General features: G+C 40.4%; 1 protein-coding gene across 1 annotated transcript in view; it reads left to right on the top strand.

Moving 5' to 3' along the window:
* The window catches only part of TNPO1 (transportin 1), a 685,264-nt gene that overhangs the window by 309,556 nt on the left and 352,879 nt on the right, over nucleotides 1-22,829 (top strand). The window contains 4 exon segments of the mRNA XM_029574697.1: nucleotides 3,292-3,352; nucleotides 5,204-5,369; nucleotides 7,744-7,896; nucleotides 9,261-9,486. Coding sequence (XP_029430557.1) covers nucleotides 3,292-3,352; nucleotides 5,204-5,369; nucleotides 7,744-7,896; nucleotides 9,261-9,486 — 606 coding nt within the window.

Genomic DNA, 22,829 nt, shown 5'->3' on the forward strand with positions numbered 1-22,829 from the left:
ACTTCCTCAGCAGGGAAAGCCTAAATCCGGGAGAGTGGCAGCTGTCCCCCACAGCCTTCCAGATGATCGTGGATCAGTGGGGGATTCTGGACATGGACCTATTAGCGGACAGGTCCAATGCTCAAGTACCCAGATACTTCAGCCGCAAGCGAGATCCGTTCTCTCACGGGATCGATGCCCTGGTTCAGCCATGGCATCCAGGGACTCTGCTATACGCCTTTCCTCCGTGGCCCCTGCTGGGTGCCCTGCTTCACAAGATTTAGAGACACAGAGGCCTAGTTCTTCTAGTGGCACCAGACTGGCCCAGAAGACCTTGGTACGCGGACATGAGAAGACTACTGGCAGGGGAGCCCCTTCCCCTGCCTCCTCTCAGGGACCTGCTTCGTCAAGGTCCCATCCTCCACGAGAATCCGGCTCAATTCTCTCTTACGGTCTGGCCATTGAGAGGGCTAGACTGAAGAAAAGAGGTTACTCGGAGCCGGTGATAGATACACTCCTCCGAGCTCGCAAGTTTTCCACATCCCTCACCTACATAAAGATCTGGAGAGTATTTGAAGCCTGGTGCGACACTCATGGCACCAATCCACATGCGACCACAATCCCTATTGTTCTGGATTTCCTACAGGATGGGCTTCAGAAGGGTCTCTCCCTAAGCTCCATCAAGGTTCAGGTGGCTGCACTGTCTTGCTACGGTCCCAGGAGGGATGGCAAGACCATCGCCACGCACCCAGATGTTTCCCGCTTCCTGAAAGGAGTCGAGCACATTCGTCCGCCACTGAAGTGGCCAGTGCCCCTGTGGAACCTCAACATAGTTTTGGATTTCCTCGCAGGATTCACCTTCAGACCCCTTCGGGGCCTGTCTCTCCGTTCGCTAACTTTGAAGATGGTGTTCTTGCTGGCAGTGTGTTCCGCACGCCGCATCTCAGAGCTATAAGCGCTGTCCTGCCGTGATCCCTTTCTCAGAATCACTCCTGAGGCTATCCATCTTCGCACGGTTCCCTCCTTTTTACCTAAAGTGGTCTCACAATTCCACCTCAACCAAACCATATCTTTGCCAACCACGGCGGGCTTGAAGAAATCAGAAGGGAGTTTGCTACGCCAACTCGACATCGGCAGATTGCTACCCAGATACCTGGAACAGACAGAAGCAGTAAGAAAGACGGACCATCTGTTCGTCCTTCACAGCGGGAAGAAGCAAGGGGAAGCGACCTCTCGACCCACCATCGCCCGCTGGATTTAAAGAAGTTATCAGAGCGGCCTACGTAGAGGCCGGGAAGTCACCGCCTCTACAAGTCAAGGCTCATTCTACCAGAGCCCAAGCAGCATCTTGGGCAGAATCTAGGATGCTGTCGCCTGCAGAAATATGTAAAGCGGCGACATGGTCCTCCCTCCATACCTTCTCCAGGTTCTACCGTCTGGATGTCCAGGCCAGGGAGGACACAGCATTTGCGAGGGCAGTCCTATGCAGTCCTCAGGCAGCCTCCCACCCAGTCTGGGAGTAGCTTTTGTACATCCCACTTGTTCTGAGTCCATTTAGCTACACGCTAGGAAATGTTGAGATTACTTACCTGATAATCTCGTTTTCCTTAGTGTAGACAGATGGACTCAGCATCCCGCCTGGCTGCCGGTATACATGGGGTTCACCGATTCAAGGTAAACCATGTCATTTTCTTACATAAGCGCGTCCCCTTTGCCGGGTGTCGACGCCTTCCGGTTGGGAATGCTGGCGGTCTCCAGCTCCTATCAATCGGTCAGGGGAATCCTGTTTCACTAATTCATTGATCGGTCAGTACACATATATCCATAACAGCTTTTGCAAGGAAGATTACTGAGTTGCTTCACTTCCTGTGGGGGTATATGTACCCGTGCTGATGTCAGATCCATCTCCAACTGCTAGCACGAGCACACTATAACCACTTGTTCTGAGTCCATCTGTCTACATTAAGGAAAACGAGATTATCAGGTAAGTAATCTCAACATTTTGGTGGCAATATAAGGAGTGGACCGTTTGCATGGGAACACAAGAAGGAAGTTTGATCGTCACTTCCGGTGGTTGAAGGTATGTGATGTTGGCGTCTGTTCAGGTCTGGTGCTTTTCTCTCTTTATAGAATTTTGACATATGAAAGATTAATTTTGGGTTGAAACTTCGTGACCAATTGATGAATGATTATAAACATTGATGAAACAAGAGACTTTTGAAGTTTGGATAAATCATTTGGAAGATAATATTGGTGGTGATGTAAGACTACGTTTTGTCTGGTAAGGATTATAATTATAGTTGTTAGTGCGATTGCTGTAATAGTGTTGGGATTAGCTTATTGTTTTTGAATTTTAGGTGGTGAATAGTTTCCCCTGAGGAAGCCCGCTAGACGGATGAAATGGAGATTTTCGTTGGGATCGAGTTTTGACCTGGGATTGATCTTCAGTAAATAACATTGTGGCGGTGGATGACGGAAAAGGATGCAGTATTGAAAGATCTTTGAATTGTGATAGCGGTTAAAGGAGAACGGCTTGGTGGAGAAGAGATGTTAAAAACACTGCAGAATTGCTATTAAGTGAACATATAGGAGATATTGGGAGTGCAATATATTTAAAACTGAGTGCAATATGTTTAAAGTGATAGATCATTTTTAAGGATAGGTTTCACTTGTTAGTGGTATATGAATACAGTCTGTAATCATGCCCATATGTTATTTACATTGTTAATTTTTTTAATGTGTGAATGAGGGCGAATGATTGGTTAGATAGTGATATGTTAGGATGTTTCATTCTTAAATAAACATTTTTCATGTTCATATTTAACTGTGGGATTTGATGACTTTTGGGTTCTCTTTGGGTGTTGGGTAATGTTGAAATTATGGCTAGCCTTTTCAGGGCAAACATTGCAGTGTGTGATTCTTGCTCTTCGATGAAGACTGGTAAATGGCTTTTCCAACCACTTAGTTTAGTGCATATGTTACTACTTTTGTCTGACCTTAGTGTTCCTGTTGGGTTGGAAGCATGAGTGGTTGATTAATGCTAATGTTCAAGTATAATCAGTTTGTTCACAGTTTGACTTTTCCAGAGAATACTGGGGGCTGATCTCAGGGTGAGACTATATAGCCGTGACATCTGCTTTTGCTCAGTTTCCATCTGCTGACAGAGGTGGATAACCTTTATTAGAGGAAAGGAAATTATCAGTTTAGTTATTTCTCCATCCTGCAGATGAAAAATGACAACACAGTTGTGATTTGTTTGCCTATATATTTGAGGTTTGACTCTATATTTACAAGTATTTTTATTTTTTTCAGGTTGATACCTGTTTTGGTAAACGGCATGAAGTACTCTGAAATAGATATTATTTTGCTCAAGGTGAGATAAAAGATTTATTTTATTTGAACAATTTATTTAATCCAGCATTCATTCCCTTTAGCATTTTCATCTAGTAAGGGGTGGCCTGTGTGACCAGGCCATAAAGGTTTGAATATTTTACTAATTTCTGAAATTAGTTTGAACAGAGAGTGCAGATTGATATTTCTTTGCCCCTGCCTCTTATTAGCACACTTGTACTGCTTTTCCAATACTATATATTAAAATTTTTGAGATGCTGAATTGCGTGTAAGTATCTATATGCTTTTATATAATGTTTAGAAGAATATAAATAAAAATTATTTGTATACTTTGTGAGGTGAGAATTAAAAATCCTTAGTTTTGAAACAGGGGAGGAAGGTTACTGCTTGTCTTATATTTATGTACTGTATACACCTTCCAGCAAAATATCTATTTAGTGCCAGATTTGTTTGTGCTTGCGCTCTCGCTCGTGCTCTCACACTTTGAAGGTGAGAACCTTGGAATTGTTTTGTGTGGGATTTTTTTGCTAGCTTTTTTCTACTTTTCACATATCAATTCAAATGCTAAAAAACTGGTCTGCTCACTAGCTGATGGATGCTTCTGTGGAATTTTCTTTTTTCCAGACAGAAAAAAATCAAACTTTGCAGCCAGATTTCTCTGTAGTTAAATATTTCCTCTTTATTATCCGTACGTCCTGGAAGACTGCCAAGCCAAAAATCAGGAAGCATTCTTAACACTTACAGTAATGATTCATACAATTATACTTTACCACTTATGCTTTACCACAAATGAGGATCAATACAGGCTAAAATCAAATATTATAATGCTCTCATGATTATTCATATTTCCCAGATATGCTTATTTCCCAGGAATGCGGAACTGCGTCAAAAGCTTAATTGGTTCAGAAATGAGAACTGCGGCAGCAATATTCATTAGGCTAATAATTAGTCAAGCGCTTGGCCTTCTTGTAAACGATGGAATGAGTGATGGTGTATTTTGTCACAGAAGAAACACACTTTTTTATAAGCAAATATTTGGGTTACTAAATGTAAATGTTTTAAAAATCAGCAAAGACAAAAGTCCTGCAACATAAAGCAATGGATAAAGATTTGTACAGATATACTTCCCTCACAGTCTCCCCTTGTTCAGTGTATCTGGGAATATTGGGAGAGACAGGCCTGGAGATCACCATGAAATGGCTAAGGCATGCTGTCACTGATGATCTGCCAGAGACTTACCTTTCCCTTTCCCTTATATTCCCATTTCTGGCTCTAGTCCAGGTTGTGCAAGATTAGTTTTATTAGAATTCAGTTTCAGCAAGTTTATACCTTAAGCTGTAGTTTCTGCTAGGAGACGACTTGTTGTAGGACTCTTGACAGATGCTGAGCTTATCAGACTGCCTATAGAAGCTTTTCCTGTCTCTATTTTTGCTTGTAACTAGGCAAACTAAGAAACAGTATGTTACATTATCATGTCTAACAATTCTTATGCTAAACTTTATGCAATATATTGATCCACATTTATTGGTGGTTACCTGTGTTACACTATTCTCACCTGTCTCGTGACAAAGTTCTTCGCGTCCACTAATTCACTGCCTGCTGCTTTCCACACTTACATAATCTTGAGTCTTTTAGGAATAAACGAGTGCTAGTTTATATCTGTTATATTCCTACTAGTATGTTTGCTTATTCTTTAGCCCACTTCGTCACATGTCCAGCCTTAAGAATTATTTCTGCCTTATATAGATATAAGGAAGCTTCTTTTTTTAACTGCATCCAGGGCCTTGCCAGCTATCATCATAGGTGGAATCCTAACAAAAGAAATCCTCTAGATTGGACACTTCAAATGTTTTCTGTTGTGCATGCATTGCAGGGCGATGTTGAAGAAGACGAGGCTATTCCTGATAGTGAACAAGATATTAGGCCGCGTTTCCATCGATCTCGGACTGTTGCTCAACAGCACGATGAGGATGGTATTGAGGAAGAAGGTGATGATGATGAGCTTGATGATGATGACACTATTTCTGACTGGAATATAAGTAAGTTAGTTGTCTACATTGTTCCATATCGTTCTACATTTTCTGTCTTAACATTTAGTTTAGGGGCGAGTCTGCAATGCCTGCATCTGAGTTTTTCAAATCAAATCCTCGAGGATTGCAAACCAGTCCTGCTTTCTGAAATGCCACAAAGATTATTTAAGGTATATTTGCATACATTTGATCCAAAACAGTTTCAGGGTTACCACAATAAGAGAATTAAAATTTGTGGCCTTTGAGAACCAGAGTTGCATGTTCCTGGTCTAGATATTTAGATGGGTTCATAATAAATACATAAAATATTGATTTTTACTGCATGTTTCTTTTGAATGCAAGAATTAACCTAATGATGTTTGCTGTATGACGTGAGGCAAAGGTCCTAGATCCTTTCTTCTGCTCCATACCACAAACTGCTTGACTATTTTCTACAGCTCTGAGTCCAGATTAAATACAAACTCTGGTTTCATTTTGGTGCAATTGGTACTAATCTCCCCCTTGTAGAAGCTAAACCCATTTGTGTACATCCTCTAGTTTCATGCAAGGCTTGCTTCAGTAGAAGCCTTCATCAAACCTTTGGCTGTGTCCTGGGACTCCAGGATGGAATTAACTCTTTGAGCCAGTGGACTCCTGTGAATTGAAGTACCTGCCCTGGAAGTTTTTTGATGACTATCGCTTTGGCACGCAGGATCTGTGAGCTCCAGGCCCTGGTGAATATATCCACCTTCTAAGTTTTATCAATAGGGTAATTCTGCACACACTTTCTAAGTTCCTGCCTTAAGATAGTGTCATACTTCCACCTTAAACAGTCAATTGGCTTTCCACCATTTTTCTCAGGCCCACATCCATAAAAATGTACAGACTACACAATTTGGATTGCAAGAGAGCCTTAGTCTTCTGTCTGGAGCGGACTAAGAATCTTACAAGACCACCCAGCTTTTTATTTTGTTGGACCCCTTACAAACCTGGGATTGTTGATACCAATCATAAACTTTCTAATTTGCTTACAGGTTGCATCTCTTGTCATGCCCAGGCATGTCAAGACTTACAGTATTGGAATCATGGCAGCATTGGTAACCCACTAAAAAGCAATCTCCATGGAGATTTGCAAGGCTGTGAAATTGAATTATCTCCACATATTCACATAGATATAGGCCAAATGGTCTTTTTATTACTTTGCTTCTATCCACACCAGCTACTCTGTTCTACAATCCCTACCATTCCTTCAGGAATCCCCTGTGCTTGTTCTATAACTTCTTGAATTCAGATAGAGAGGCTATTCCATTCTTCCACCATCCTTTCTATAAAGAAATATTTCCTCAGATTGTTCCTGAGTCTGCTTTCTTTCACTCTCATTGCATGACCCCCTTTGCATTATTCATGGTGGATAGCCTGAAAACAAGACCTATTTGCGACATTCAAAGACTGGAGTTTCCTCTTTGCTATAACCAGTGGGTCTCCTTTTCTGTGTGTTTTTTAATAAGTTTGCTTTCTCTGAGCCAGAAATGTTTTGTGAGTGCAAATACTGGTGAGGCCTCACTTGGAGTACTGTTCAGTACTGGTGCCCGTATCTCAAAAAGAATAGACAGGATAGAGGCGATCCAAAGAAAAGTGACCAAAATGGTGTGGGGTTAGCTTTGGAAGACTTAAGAGGAGCAACTGAAAGATCTGATTATGTATACCCTGGAAGAGAGGCGGTGCAGGGGAGAGAGATAATTCAGACCTTCAGATACCTGAAAGATTTTGATACACAATTGTCAAACCTTTTCCATTGGAAAGAAATCAATAGAACTAGGGGTCACGAAATAAAACTCCAGGGAGGAAGACTCAGAACCAACACCAGGAAATATTTCTTCAGAGAGAGTAATAAATGCCTGGAATGCCCTTCCGGAGGAGATGATAAAGATGAAAACAGTGAAAAAATTCAAAGGGGCATGGAATAAACACTGTGGATCCCTAAAATGTAGAGGATGGAAATGAAGAGTAAATGGGGGTAACTTGCTGATGCGGCTACTACCCTTAAATAAGCCTTGATACTGTTGATGCAACTCCAACATTGCTCTCTGCTTCCATGACAAGGGTTAAAGGGAAATTGGATTCAAACAGTAACCAAAAAGAGCCCTGACTTTTTATGGTCTGGGAAACTGATAAGCTTGGGTGTAACTTGTACGTGCAGATACTACCATAAGCTTGCTGGGCAGACTGGATGGATCATTTGGTCATTTTCTACCGTCATTTCTATAAAATGAAGTGTTTTAGCAGAATTATATTTTCCCCTATCTGTTGTGTTTTGTAGAACTTGAGATAATATATATATGTAATCATACATACATTTTGGAATTGTGTGAGTAATTGGGTAATTTATTTATTTTATTTTAAGGAAAGTGCTCTGCTGCTGCTTTGGATGTTCTTGCCAATGTTTTTAGAGATGAACTTTTGCCACAAATTCTACCCCTCTTGAAAGAACTGCTGTTTCATCCAGAATGGGTAATCAAGGAGTCTGGCATCTTGGTTCTAGGAGCAATAGCTGAAGGTAGATTGATACATGGCTTAAATATTCATTATCTACTGTGCTAAGATAATTTCATTGGTTATATATGATAGAATACATCTAGAATCTGTCTTATGCATTTTTAGCAATGTCATAGCCAAATTTTGCTGAATGAAACTTGTAAAAATTTCTTAAATCTCTGAAAATATTTGTTTTAAGAACCTCTGGTAATGGTCATTTCATAAGCCTCTTTATTATAATAGTTGAGAACAAGAATAGTAAAGAAAAAAATGTTTGAATATTGTGACCTGTTAAGATGGAATGACTTCTGATACGCTTATAACTTTATTTAAGTGTAGACCAGAATATTGTAATATGTGTGTTCTCCCTGATAAATTTTATTTATAGTTTTACAGTAAGAGTTCTTAGAATTTTATTATGGAGTGACTCTTCAAGATTTAACATCTGCCAAGGGAGCTGCTCACTCTAGTGGATTCAATCCTTTGTTCCTCTGTTTTTGTTTTTTGTGTTATGTTCTTCATTGAAGAAAAGGTACAAATAGAGGTGGGAAGGATGCTTAATGCAATCATTTTTTTTTTCAGGGTCCAGATGTTCATGTGATATTTGCCTAACAGACATGCTAACTAGCCCCAGTCTACTGAAACTAATTTTTCCTCAGAATAATTTTTCTTTACAGAAACATAATTATGACCGAAATGGTTTCCTAGATCATAACATATAGTTTACTAGATTAAATGCAAATATTGGGATAGCTCTAGTGTTTTTGGAGGTAGGTTTATTGCTTGTTTTATTTTGATATTGTATTTTCTGATTTTATGTACTTATGTTTCTATTTTTTCTTTGTAAACTGATTATTTACAGAATATCTGTATATAAATACAATTAATAAATGTTAAATTATGTAGTCGGTGAGTTTTGGATGTGTGCATTTCTCAGGCTTTATTGCCTGCTCTTTCATGTCTGTTGCTGACACACATCTGAAAGCAGTGTGGAGACCTACTGTTTTTCAACATAGAAAATGCAGTCTGTAGCTGGTTGATTTATTTTAAATGTTTTTTATATTTGTCAAAATATTACCTGACATTTCAATAGTTTATCTTGGGGCCATGCCTTCTCCCTCTTTGTTTGTTCTAACAGTTGACTTGCTGACTAGCTCAAAAGTAATCATGGTGACTCATTGTTTACCTTGCTGATACTGAATCTTTTAATGCTTTAGATAGAGAAAATAACTGCAGTACAATGTACTCAACCTAGAAAAAGTCCTTAATGGGGTCTAGATTGATAATTTCTATCTCAGTAACATACAATTAAAATATGTAGTGTAAGCACTAATACCTTTTCAACTTTTTTTTTTTTTTTTTTTTTTTTTTTTTTTTTTTTAACAGGATGCATGCAGGGCATGATTCCATATCTTCCTGAACTCATTCCCCACCTTATTCAGTGCCTGTCTGATAAAAAGGCTCTTGTGCGCTCTATTACTTGTTGGACTCTTAGCCGCTATGCACACTGGGTAGTTAGCCAGCCCCCAGACACGTACTTGAAGCCATTAATGACGGAGTTGCTAAAACGTATCCTGGACAGCAACAAGAGAGTACAGGAAGCTGCCTGCAGGTATGCCAGCCTTGGGAAAAACTTTCTCCTATAGTTTGCATGAGATGTGATTCTTGTAATAGAATAGAACTGGACATATTTTTTCCAGTTAATGTACTCATACTGAATAGTTATTGATTTTGTAAAATGGGTGTTCTAATAACTACATGTAAATTAAACATAGAAAAATTGATCTACTTAGAGTACACTGACTGAAATCACGTGGTATTTTAGGTGGACTGGGTTGCCTTGTATTGACAATCATGTAGATATCAAAGTCGCAAATTTCTTTGTAAAAAGTGTGGACAGTTGCATTTAAATAGTATTTTCCTGTAGATTCCTGTAAGCTATATAAATCTATAAAATGTAGCCATCTCCACTATACTTAAACTATAAACTTTTGAATAGGTAATGAATCTTGTCTACTTAAACACTAAAACATAGGCAAGCAAATGTGGGAACCTTAACTGTTAAGTGTTTTAACTGATTTTCTCAAAAAAACTGACCCTGAAGTAAAAAACTCAATCCTGGGCATTGCATAATCTTTAGGGATGTGCAGAGGGACGGCATATGTTGCATTCGGTATTCGTCGGGGGGCAGATACATTGCATTCAGCAAGGGGGGGGCCCCCCGTTATGTTCATGCATTCATTCTTATTCGTTTCCCGGCTAAAATTGAATTAACTACAACCCCCCCCCCAAGACTTACCAAAACTCCCTGGGTCCGGGAGCAATCTCCTGCACTCAGGCCATCGGCTGCCGGTATTCTAAGCCTTTGACCTTACTATGTCACAGGGGCAACCGGTGCCTTTGGTCTGCCCCTGTCACATGGTAGGAGCACAAGATGGGGCCGGCCATCCATTGCTCCTAGCATGTGACAGGGACCGACCAATGGCACCGATAGCCCCTGTGACATAGTAAGATCATAAGCTATCGGCGTCATTTTGAATACCGGCAGCTGATGGCCTGAGTGCAGTAGATGGCTCCCGGACCTCCCCCCCCCCCCCCCCCGCTGGACCACCAGGGAGTTTTGGTAAGTCTTGGGGGGGGGGGGGTCAGGAGGGTGGGGGATTTGTTTAAATTTGCTCCTTTAGAAGGCCGAATAATTTGGTGAAGATTCGTTGTATTCGTGGGGAATCATGATGCGTTTCGCTTCCCCATGAATACAACGAATATGGCCCTATATGTTGCGGATTACCAATACGTTACAAACGAATGCACACCCCTAATGATCTTTGCCCCATGCACTCTACTGAAATATCCCAATATAATTTTTGTACCCTTTTGTAGACCATTTAGTTTGGAATTTAACAAGTACCTTACACATTACTTAAATTTATTATTTATGGCCAGAACACATGATAGTGAAAAAGTGTCAGATTGAAGGTATTAAATGAATTGCATTTTGTGAGGCTCGTGATGCTGGTGCAACCCTTCGAAAAAGTGGATTGCCAAAAAATTAGGTCGAAGCGAAAGCTAGGTTCATAGGACATAAGGCTAGACTGACAAAGAGTGTTATGGAATTTGGTGATGGTCGACCACTAAAATTATCTCAAGTCAAAAAGTTATTGAAAATTCCAATAAGCAGAAAAAAAGCTTTACCCCACTATTTTTAAATCTGTTTTGCAAGCTAATGGTGGGCACACAAACTATTATGTTTAATTCTGTTTTAAATGCTGATTAAAATGGCATATTGCATGTTTCTATCAGATTTCTAGTTGCTGCAATGGGGGAGGCAAAGGTTATGCAACACCCAGTACATTAAGTTAGCAAATATACTAAGGGGTTAAATTAGCACAGTTTTGTAATGTGTGAGCAGTAGTGCCAATTGTCAATGCTTCAACCCTGGCTACTATCAGTTTGTGCATCTTTCATGTGATTTTTAAGTTTGGCAACAAAGAGCATTTTAGGATGAAAGTTAATTTTTGAGCCAGATCTGTTCATCACATAAATTCCAGAATTTTCTGAAGATGAGCAGGTTCACCATGAGTCATATGAGCAGAACCATTTCCAGAGCTTTCTAGCAAAGACTAAATCTTTCTCAAAGGATAAGCAGGATATGAAGTCCTCAAGTTAGAGAAGCCATCCGACAGAGCCCTGGCCGGTGAAGTTATACTTTTCAGGCCAGGCTGAGTGGTATTATCCTCAAATTTTTATCCTTTGTCTCTTTCTGATTGCTTTTGTATGTATGTTAGTCTTGTAACTGTCCTTGATCTATATAAAGGCAAGAAACCTCTCTTAAAGTGCCACACTACTTTTAAGGCGAAACTAAAGACTTGGCTCTTCCTGCAAGCATTCCCAGAGAGCTAAGAACTAGAAGATATAACAACCCCTGCCCTTTGGTTCTAATGTACTGCCTTATTTATCCAAGATTATAAATTGCCTTATTTATATGTTTAAAGTTGAGACTAATTAGTTTTGTTTTCTTATTACTTAGATCGAGTATTCTGATTTGTTCCATGTAAATGGCCATGTTAACTGTTCCTTGTAAACTGTTCCTTGTAAACTGTTCCATGTAAACTGTTCCATGTAAACTGCCACCCGGCAGTAATTATTACTGTTCTCTGTGAACCGGAGCGATATGTATTGTATACAGGAGCTCCGGTATATAAAAAACCCATAAATAAATAAATAAATAAATAGTATCTAGAAGGTTTTGGCTTGTTCCACTGAGCATGAGGTGTCATCCCACATCATATTTCATACAGCACCCCTGCCCCTCCCCTCGCCCTCATTTTTTGTTTTTCCATGGAGCTTGATCACAGAAATTTTTCAAAACTTCATATGTTTTGTCACCAGGCCCCTTAGTTTATAAGTCCTTTGGGAACAGGAAAATATCTACAGTACATGAAATTAACTTGCCTCGAGCTACCAATGAAAAGGCATGAGCTAAATTAAAATAAATAAATAAATAAATGCACTATTTAATTTGTATAAGAAGGAAGGAGTCCCGTACAAAAATGCTGGACATCTTATAATTTGTAGGCACCACCCCTGAAAAGAAAATCATGGTGGTGCCTCTCCATTAAATCTTTTTGGAAACAGATGAGAATGTGAGTCCTCTCCCTATTTTTAACAAAAAGGCAGAGGCAATAAACTGGGTCCAAAAGACACCCAGATTCAAGAAGTTGCCACTGCCTCATCAGTCAATTGTTAGTAGAATCCACTTTCAGAAAAGACCAAGAGATCTTAAACCCACTCTTTGCTAAAGATTTCAAGATGGCACCTGAGTAGCTGTGACACTGTTTTGAGATCCTGAAGCCCTCTGCCTTATATCTTCTTTTTTTTATCTTCCTTTTTCTATTTTCTATGTAGTTGTGGTGAGGAAAAGGAAAGTGAAGTCAGGGGATTGTTTGTAATAACAACTCTGACCAAGTCTTAAATCACACAATAATATATTTATTATACTGAGTATAAGCAAAGGTATACTTAGGAAGCAAAGGTATACTTACAACATGTAAAATACCAGAGGCCTCAAAATGAATTAAGGCTCTGAAGAAAGAAGAAGAAGCTATGGTGAACTATGGCCTAGTTTTGCAAAGCAACATATGAACTATGGCCTAGTTTTGCAAAGTAACACACACATTAGCAGAATCCAGGTGAAACGTCAACAAGTAAGTCACAGGATGAGCATGAGATAACAAGATGAAGGATCTGAGAAAGGGTATCTGTGAAGATAACAAATCTGAGAAAGGGTATCTGTGAAGAAAGTTTGTGCATATGAAGTAAGATAAGATCAAACGGGAACAAAGAGTAGCTGCATTTAGCAGCAAGGTTAACTGAAATCTTGTGGTTTGGAACAAATAGTAGTTATCAATTAGCTTACAGAAAATGTATATAAAAAGAGCTTGCAAAAAGAAAAAAACAAGCAAACGTTCCAGACCTAGATGTGCTATGTACATGTTGTAAGTATACCTTTGCTTCCTAAGTATACCTTTGCTTATACTCAGTATAATAAATATATTATTGTGTGATTTAAGACTTGGTCAGAGTTGTTATTACAAACAGGATGCATCTTGCAATTTGTTTCTCTTCTTGGCAGTGGGTCCATTTAACTCCTTTGTAGTATAACTATGTCTCAGGAGGAGAATAGTTGATTTTGAATTGTGGGAGGAGAGTTGAGCCTTTGTCTTCTCTAGGCCTGAGTGTGTTTAGCTTAAGAGACATGAAAACTCTCCACCCTACCCCATGGATCCAGCTGTTGATCAGAGCCTTCTGGGCTCAACTTGGCAGCTGCTGGAAGATGTAAGCAGGGCTGTAGGCATTGCAAAGATGCAATCTGTTGCAGCGGCATTGAGCAAAAATATCTTTGGGAACCCCAAAGGTTTGACAGACCAGAAGCTAAGAATTGGAACTGCTGCTTGTTTTTCCAGCATCTGCACAGAGGGGCTGGCAGGGGGGGTAGGCTTTAATTTGGAGAGGCCTTCTGTGGAAATCTGAAAAGCTGTTGAAGAATTTGGTAAAGCTGTGAAGGATTAGATTGCCCTTGCCGTGGTGTGAAGAATGTTAATTTGGAAAACAAAGTGATAGCTTTGGAGAACTTTAAATAGGACATTGAGGAATTATGACTATTTTCAAGAGTAAAGTGGATTTAGTTGTGGGTCTCAAAAAGCAATTGTGAAGGATAATGTTCATTTATGTAAGTTGTAGAATCTAGAAAATTCAGTAAGATGGTGCAATTTGCGCTTTATACATTTTCTTTACTTGCTGTTAGTTTCTTTGCATATGTTTAAAAGATATTGGGTGGAAATATTAAACGTTCCTGTGTAATCACTTCCTCAGGTGGCAAGGGTTTATTACCTTCTACCATTCCATTCAAGAAAAAGATGAAAGCTCTTAGAAATGAACTCTTAAGTTCTGAAGATAGTCTGGATGTAACAGCATTTGAAACATTGGATTTGGCTAAACCTTCTACTTTGATAGTGAACTTAGCATTAGATGCAGTCAGAAACTGGTTGCTAAAACTTTAAACATCGTGAAGAACGTTTTCTACAGTTGGTCAAGATATTTCCTGTCATTGCTAAGTTCACCCAGAGAAAACGGAAACTGTTTTTACTAATGAGACCTAGTATTCTTCATCTAGGGGCATTGTTTTTCTTAATTTCCATGGAAATGTCTCAAGTTTAATGCTGCTTATATTTTGTTTAACAAAGTTAGTTAACATTGCTTCTGAGTGATAAATATATGCAGCAGAGCCAATCCTGGCCAAGAGATACATACTTACATCTGCTTCTTGAGCATATCTTGTTCTCTAACGTATTTCTTTTTTCTGCTGGTCAAGTCTTCCTGTGGATTATTGGAATCCCTTTTATGGTTGTCTTGAATTTGGAGCTACTTTTAATTGAGTTCTTTTATATTACTGTGCTGCTACTGAAGGTTTTGATTGAAACTCCTAATTATCATAAGCTATTTTGAAGTTGTAAATGAAAATTTAATAAGTTAAAAAAAAAAATTCTTCAGTGCCTGAGGGGAAGAGTTCTTTTACCTTTGACCTTATTAGGAGGAACATTTATCTAGGCGCTTTGCTCAATGCTTACAAAGCTTCATATCAGCATTTTGTGGGCCTACATATGAAAAACATTCCGAAAGAGGTAAAGGGCATTTCAGAGCATATTTCTCAAATGTGATGCCCTGTAGTCACTAGTGGACAAGGATATGGAGTATGGAAAATGCATGGTCCAGTTGCCCCATGATGTGTTTGAAATGGCGTTAAGAGGTTCTGCAGTAGGTATTTGTGCCTGCAAACTCACATGGTAGTAGCCCTGGACCCCTAGACAAGAAGAGCAAAAAAGATTCACAGACATAAATAGTGGAAAAAATCTCTTTGAAGACGAAGGTCAAGGAAGTGGTGGCACAAATTAAAAACCATTGTACTATTCTTCAGGCCCTCTACTGCCATTCCAGAACTGTTGCCCTCATGTAGATAGCATTTGAGAGATGCCAAGGAGACCCTTCTATCATTTGTGGTGGCATTATCCTCTGCCCTCTAATCTCCATCAGAAGCAGGGATCTCACTCTCATCCCAGACAGCAGAGGATCCAAAAGTTACAACCAGCATCCCAATCAAAACTTGGGATGGGATTTTGACTGCATCTCAGATAGCAGTCAAAATCCCAGTATCCATGCTGGAAAACCTTCATACCTGAGGAGGGCTGAGATTTTATGTAAACATTGGCACAGAGGCATCTAGGTTCGCAGCATAATCAGTGTGCTGTGGCAGTCAAAAAAGCAAACAGAATGTTGGGAATTATTAGAAAGGGAATGGTGAATAAAATGGAAAATGTCATAATGCCTCTGTATCGCTCCATGGTGAGACCGCACCTTGAATACTGTGTACAATTCTGGTCGCCACATCTCAAAAAAGATATAATTGCGATGGAGAAGGTACAGAGAAGGGCTACCAAAATGAGAAGGTGAATGGAACAGCTCCCCTATGAGGAAAGACTAAAGAGGTTAGGACTTTTCAGCTTGGAGAAGAGACGGCTGAGGGGGGGATATGATAGAGATGTTTAAAATTATGAGAGGTCTAGAACGGATAGATGTGAATTGGTTATTTACTCTTTCGGATAGTAGAAAGACTAGGGGGCACTCCATGAAGTTAGCATGGGGCACATTTAAAACTAATCGGAGAAAGTTCTTTTTTACTCAACGCACAATTAAACTCTGGAATTTGTTGCCAGAGGATGTGGTTAGTGCAGTTAGTATAGCGGTGTTTAAAAAAAGATTGGATAAGTTCTTGGAGGAGAAGTCCATTACCTGCTATTAAGTTCACTTAGGGGTAGATTTTTAAAAAAAGCGTGATCGCGTACTTTTGTTTGCGCAGCAGGCGCAAACAAAAGTACGCTGGATTTTATAAGATACGCGCATAGCCGCGCATACCCTCTAAAATCCTGGATCGGCGCGCGCAAGGCTGCCGATTTTGGGCAGCCTGCGTGCGCCGAGCCGTGCAGCTTGCCTCCGTTCCCTCCAAGGCCGCTCCGAAATCGGAGCGGCCTCGGAGGGAACTTCCTTTCGCCCTCCCCTCACCTTCCCCTCCCTTCCCCTACCTAACCCACCCCCCCCCCCCCCCCCCCCGGCCCTATCTAAGCCCCCCTTACCTTTGTCCCTAGATTTATGCCTGCGAGAAGCAGACGTAAATCTACGCGCGCCAGTGGATTGCTGGCGCGCCGTCTTCCAACCCGGGGGCTGGTCCGGAGGCCTGGACCATGCCCCCGGGCCGACGCCACGCCGTGTCCCGCCCCCGAAACGCCGCGTCATCCGGTCCCGCCCCCAACACGCCCCCTTCGAAAAACCCCGGGACCTTCGCGCGTCCCGGGGCTCTTCGTGCGCTGGCGGCCTATGCAAAATAGGCGCGCCGGCGCGCAAGGCCTTGCTCGCGTAAATCCGGGCGGATTTACGCGAGCAAGGCTTTTAAAATCCGCCCGTTAAAGAATAGCCACTGCCATTAGCAATGGTAACATGGAATAGACTTAGCTTTTGGGTACTTGCCAGGTTCTTATGGCCTGGATTGGCCACTGTTGGAAACAGGATGCTGGTCTGACCCAGTATGGCATTTTCTTATGTTCTTATTAAATGTATCATAAACCATGTCAAATTATCTTCTGAAGTTCTTGGTTTGCTTCTCAACGTCAGGAGCTGCTAAAAAATGTGAACCTGTTCTTAGAGACTAATGCAGTTGAATCCATTCACCAGGGAAGAGTGGGGTTTTTATTCCAAGTACTTCCTTATTCCACCTGATCTAAAGAGTTTGAAAAGCTTCCTGGTAAAGGAAAAGTTCAAAATTTCCCTAGGTACCTTGATCCTCTTCCTGGCAAAAGGAAATTGGCATGCTGCCTGGATTGGATTTAAAGAAAGCTTATGCCCACACAGTTATAGTTCACAGGAAGTATCTTAGATTTGCCGTGAAGTACCACCTCCAATATTGTGTATTGCCATTAGGGCTAGCATTAGCACCACACATATTCATAAAATGTCTTGTAGTGGTTATAGTGCTTCTACACAAATGGGTGCATGTATTTGCCTACCTGCACAATTACCTGGTCAACTGCACATCTCATGGAGGTGCCACAGAATCTATGAACAAACCTTCCAGGTATTGGAGTTGCTAAGGTTTGCCATAAATTACCCAAAATATTTGAGCCCACTACCTCAATTGGAATTCATAGGAGTTCTGCTACATATACAACTCTGTCGAAACCCTGTCTTCAGAAAAGGATCATGACACTGACATCTGCGGTTGAAGAATTGAAACAAGTATCAACATAGGACATGTTAAGGTTGATGGGCCTCTTGGCATCAACTGTACATATCACTCCCTTGGCACATCTGTGTATGAGACAAGCCCAGTGGATCCTTCCATCACAGTGGGCTCAAGCCATTTGGTATCTTGGAAGACTGTAGCTAGATCACCTAGTAGCTCAAGAGCCTGTCCTGGTAGCTGATTCAATTAAATCTGGCCAGATGAATCTCCTAAACTACTCCAACTCAAATTGTTCTAACTACAGATGCATCCTACCTGAGCTGGGGAGCTCATGTAGAGGAGCATCATTACATGGAATGCCTTTGGTCTGCTCAAGAAAAACTCCACCATACACATTTCCTAGATCTAAGGGTGATAACTGTATGCACTAAAGGTTTTCAGACCAGTTAGCCAACAAAATTAATCCGTAATATTCTGTGTGAACAAGCAGGGAGGAACAGGCTCATAATTCCTATGTCAGGGAACTGTGTCCTGATTTCTCAGGGAATGGCCCTAGTACTCATATACCAGGCAGGCAAGGAGAATGTTTGGGTAGTCGAATCCTGGACAATCTATACAAGGGGAACATTCATGATGGATCTATTTGCATCACCTCTGAACAAAAAGATCCTGAATTTCTACTCCAGAAGGGGACCTCAAGGCAAACTAACGTTGGATGCCTTCTCCCTAGATTGGAATGAGGGTCTTCTGTATGCTCATTCTTCAATTCCTCTGGTGGCAAAAACTGCTAAAACTTAAAGGCCAGGGGATCATTGTAGCCTCCTATTGGTCAAGACAGATTTGGTTTCCACTCTTCTAGGAGTTATCCATCAGGGAACTAATCAGGTTGTGGGAATTCTCCAACTCTCATTACTCGGATCCAAGGAGCACCACATCATCCCAATATCAGCTCCTTAACTCTCACTGCCTACATGTTGAGAAGGTCAGTCCAGAGGGCATGCTGACTGCAGAACCGTAATCCTGCTTATATTAAGTTGGACTTATTAAGAAAGAACATGTAAAATCTTAAAAAAAAAAAAAAAAATTCCTTAAAGGGTAAAATTATTGACTGTGTAAGTGTTTAAGGCTAGTATTTAAGTGATTAAGAATTGTGTGTTTAGAAATAGGACTTTGTTAATTTTGTGAACTTGTATGTTAATATTTGCCACTTAAGAATTGTGAGTTTAGAGATGAGCCCAATATTCAAAAGCTACTGAGCCAGCTAAGTGGCGGCCACTGAACACCTGGCTACGTTCAGTGGTTACCACTTAGCTGGAAAAGTCACTTATCTGGCTAAGCAGATAATTGGATAACTCGGGAGCAGGCAGTAGGTATAATGGGGTAGCGCTGTTTGTTTAGTTAGCTTTGTCAGATAAGTGCCGGTATTTGAACTTACCCGGTTACATTAATCATGTTAGCTTTGCCATAGCACAAGTATAACTTAGCTGTTTAAGACTCATTCAGCTAAATAGTGATTTTGTACATGGATATTGAGCAGCATAGCCATGCCGTTGAATATCCTGTATAAGTTAGGCAGATAAGTCTTAGTATTTGTTCGCCGCTGTTAAGAATTGTGAGAGCTTAGGGATAAAAAGACTGAGCTAATTTTGTGAGTTAGTATTTGTAAATATTAGATTTGCAAGTTTGCAAAGGTCACTTGATCTGAAAAGATAATGCTGGTTTCTGGGCAACTAGTCACTAGTTTGATTCCCCACCCAGCCCCTCTCCCTATCTCACACCAACTCTAGGCTTTTTCTCTTAAATAGATTATTCCCTCTCCCAGCTAGGAGGAAAATCTTCAAAATAGTGAATTTGTGATTTTGACTAATAATATATAGAGACCCCTGATTTTAGTGATTAATTTTTAATCTTGTTGCAGGTCATTCACATACTAACATGTCACCTAGTTATCAAATTAAAAACATTTGAATACTGTGTGCATTTCTGGTCAAAAAGGAAATAGCTGCACTGGAAAAAGTGCAGAGAAGGGTGACCAAAATAAGGGGCATGGAATGGCTGCTCTATGAGGAAAGGCTAAAGAAGTTAGAGCTTTTCAGTTTGGAGAAGGCAGCTGAGGGGGGGATATGATAGAAGTCTACAAAATAATAAAAGGACTTGAACAAGTTAATGTACATCTGTTAGTTACTCTCTCAGATAAGAGAAGGACCAGGGGGCACTCCATGAAGTTAGCAAGTAGCTCATTTAAAACAAATTGAAGAAAATTCTTTTTCGCTCAGCGCGTAGTTAAGCTCTGGAATTCATTGCTAAAGGATGTGGTTACAGCATAGTGTAACTGGGTTTCAAAAAGGTTTGGATAAGTTACTAGAGGATAAATCCATAAACTGCTTTGATGGTAATTATCTAATGTTTGGGTACTTGCCAGGTACTTGTGACTTGGATTAGCCACTGTTGGAAAAAGGATACTGAGCCCGATGGACCCTTAGTCTGACCCTGTATGGCACATCTTGTGTTCTTAAGTAAGACACCAAATAATTTAAAAAACTTAAGCTGAGACATATCTACTCCATAATCAGCTTTAGAACTTTAGCAACTTAATAAAATTAAGATGCAGACGGAAGTCTAGCAGTGAATTGGGGGCTATCCAGTCTTTTGCATTCAGTGCTATATGCATGATTATCTACCCATTGCTGAATGTATGCACCCAGTGCAAAGAGCTCCTGGCTCCCTGAGAATGAGTCTGATCTCTAGAGAAGAGCTGAGGTAGACTGAAGACCTTCAGGGACATAGACTGGAGTTGGGACCATTCTACTATCAGCCCTTGAGCTGCCTTGGAGGAACATCATCAACTGGCAGAAGACCACATCTTGCTAAGACAAGAAATGATCCTGTAGCTAGGACCTGCCCTCCAGGTGATACTTTATCCTCTCACACAGAGGAAGTCTCTCCAAGGCCATGTGCTCAGTAGGTAAGGGTTAGGACGGCTATTATAGTGGGTGATTCAATCATTAGAAATATAGATAGCTGGGGGACTGATGGGTATGAGGATCGCTTGGTATCTTGCCTCCCTGGTGTGATGGTAGCAGACCTCACGTGTTACCTAGATAAAGTTTTAGAAAGAGCTGGCGAGGAAAAAACTTGATACATGTGGGTACCAATGACATAGGAAGATGCAGAAGGGATGCTCTGGAGGCTAAATTTAGCTTCTTAGGTAGGAAACTGAAATTCAGAACCTTCAGGGTTGCATTCTCCCTTTTCTACCAGCAGAACCTCAGAGGCAGGATGAGCTCCAGTAGCTTAATGCATGGATGAGACGGTGCAGGGAAGAGGTTTTCAGATTTGTTAGGATCTGGGTAATCTAGGGAAGGGGAAGCCTATTGTGAAGGGGTGGGCTTCACCTTAAGAGTGGAACCAGGCTGCTGGCACTAAACTTTAAAAAGGAGATAGAGCAGCTTTTATAAACTAGATGATGGGGGGGGAGCTGACAGTTGCTCAGAAGTGCATGGTTTGAAATGTATTGTTGAAGAATACTAACAAAACAGGGAAGTTAGGGCATCCCAATAGGTTGCAATAGATGTTAAAGTAGCCCAGGTACCTTTAAATAAAGAGCAGACAGAGCAGAAAAATTCCAATTACCCCATCAACTGATAAGCAGGTTGTTAATGCAAAGTACATAATTTGAAATGAATGCGTACAAATGCTAGATGTATAAAAAATAAAATGGGAGACATAGAATGCATAACACTGAATGAAGAGGTAGATATAATTGGAATCTCAAGAGATGTGGTGGAAAGAGACTGATACTAGGCTACAAATTATATCTCAATGTAGGATGGATCAAATTGGTGGAGGGGTGGTGCTATATGTTAGAGGGCATAGTCAAACAGGATAAAAGTTATTCAGGAAACAAAATTCACTGTAGAATATTTGTGGAGAAAAATTCCATGTGAGAAGGAGAATAGAATAGCAGTGGTTGTGTCCACCTGGCCAGAAATAACTAGCAGTAATTAGGGAAGCTAACAAAATTAGAAAATAGTAATGATTTGATTTCAATTACCCCAGTAGTGTCTGGGTAAATGTCTCATCTATATATGCTAAGGAGGTAGTTTCTAGAAAAAAAATAAATGAATGCTTCACAGAACAGCTTGTACAAGAACCAAGAAGGGTAGCTGTTTTAGACCTAATACTTAGTGAAATGCATGATTTGGTGCAAGAGGTAATGAGTTGGGGCCACTTGACAGTTATGATTATAGCATGATCAAATTTGACTTGATAGCTGTAGCAAGGGCACTAAGGTAATCTGTTCCGATGACATTTAACTTTCAAAAGAGACGAAGAATATCAGAGAAATTGTTAGGAAAAAAATGAAAGCAACTGCAAAGGTCAAGAGTTTACATGAGGCATGGATGTTTAAAAATACCATCTTGGAGACCCAGATGTATTCCATGCATTAAAAAAGGTGATAGGAAGGCCAAATGATTGCCGGTGTGTTTGAAAGTTGAGGTGTGAGAGGATATTGTAGCCAAATGAACATCTTTAAAAAAAAATGGAAAAGGAATCCAAGTGAAGAAAACAGGAAATATAAGCACTTGCAAGTTAGATGCAAAGCATTAATAAAGTTAGAAAATTGTAAAAGGTTTGCTGAGGAAGAAACTCATAATAAAAACTTTCTGGTCATTTGAAGAAAAAAACCTATGAGGAAGTTGCTTTGACATTACATGATCGAGGGGTAAAAGGGGCACTAAAGGAAGACAAGGCCATAGTAGAAAGAATAAACATATTTTTTTCCAATCTTTACTGGGAAAATATATGGCAGATACCCATGGCAGAAGTATTTAAGTGATGATTCAGAGGCACTGAAACAAGTCTCTGAATGTGGAAGATATAATAGGGCAAATTGACAGTTTAAAGAGTAGCAAATCACCTGGACCAGACGGTGCCAAAAGAATTGAAACAAAATTGCAGACCTACTATTAGTAATCTGTAAACTGTCATTGGAATCAGCTAGAGCATCTGAAGACTGGAGGGTGGCTGACGTAACACCAGTTTTTAAAAAGTTCAGGGGTGATTAGGAAATTAGACAGGTGAGCCTGAAATCAGTCCCAGGAAAATGGTTGAAACTATTAAGAACTAAATCTTAACATATAATTTGACATCTTATATTCCAC

This window comes from Rhinatrema bivittatum, chromosome 1 (assembly GCF_901001135.1).
Source record: "Rhinatrema bivittatum chromosome 1, aRhiBiv1.1, whole genome shotgun sequence".
NCBI classification, from domain to species: domain Eukaryota; kingdom Metazoa; phylum Chordata; class Amphibia; order Gymnophiona; family Rhinatrematidae; genus Rhinatrema; species Rhinatrema bivittatum.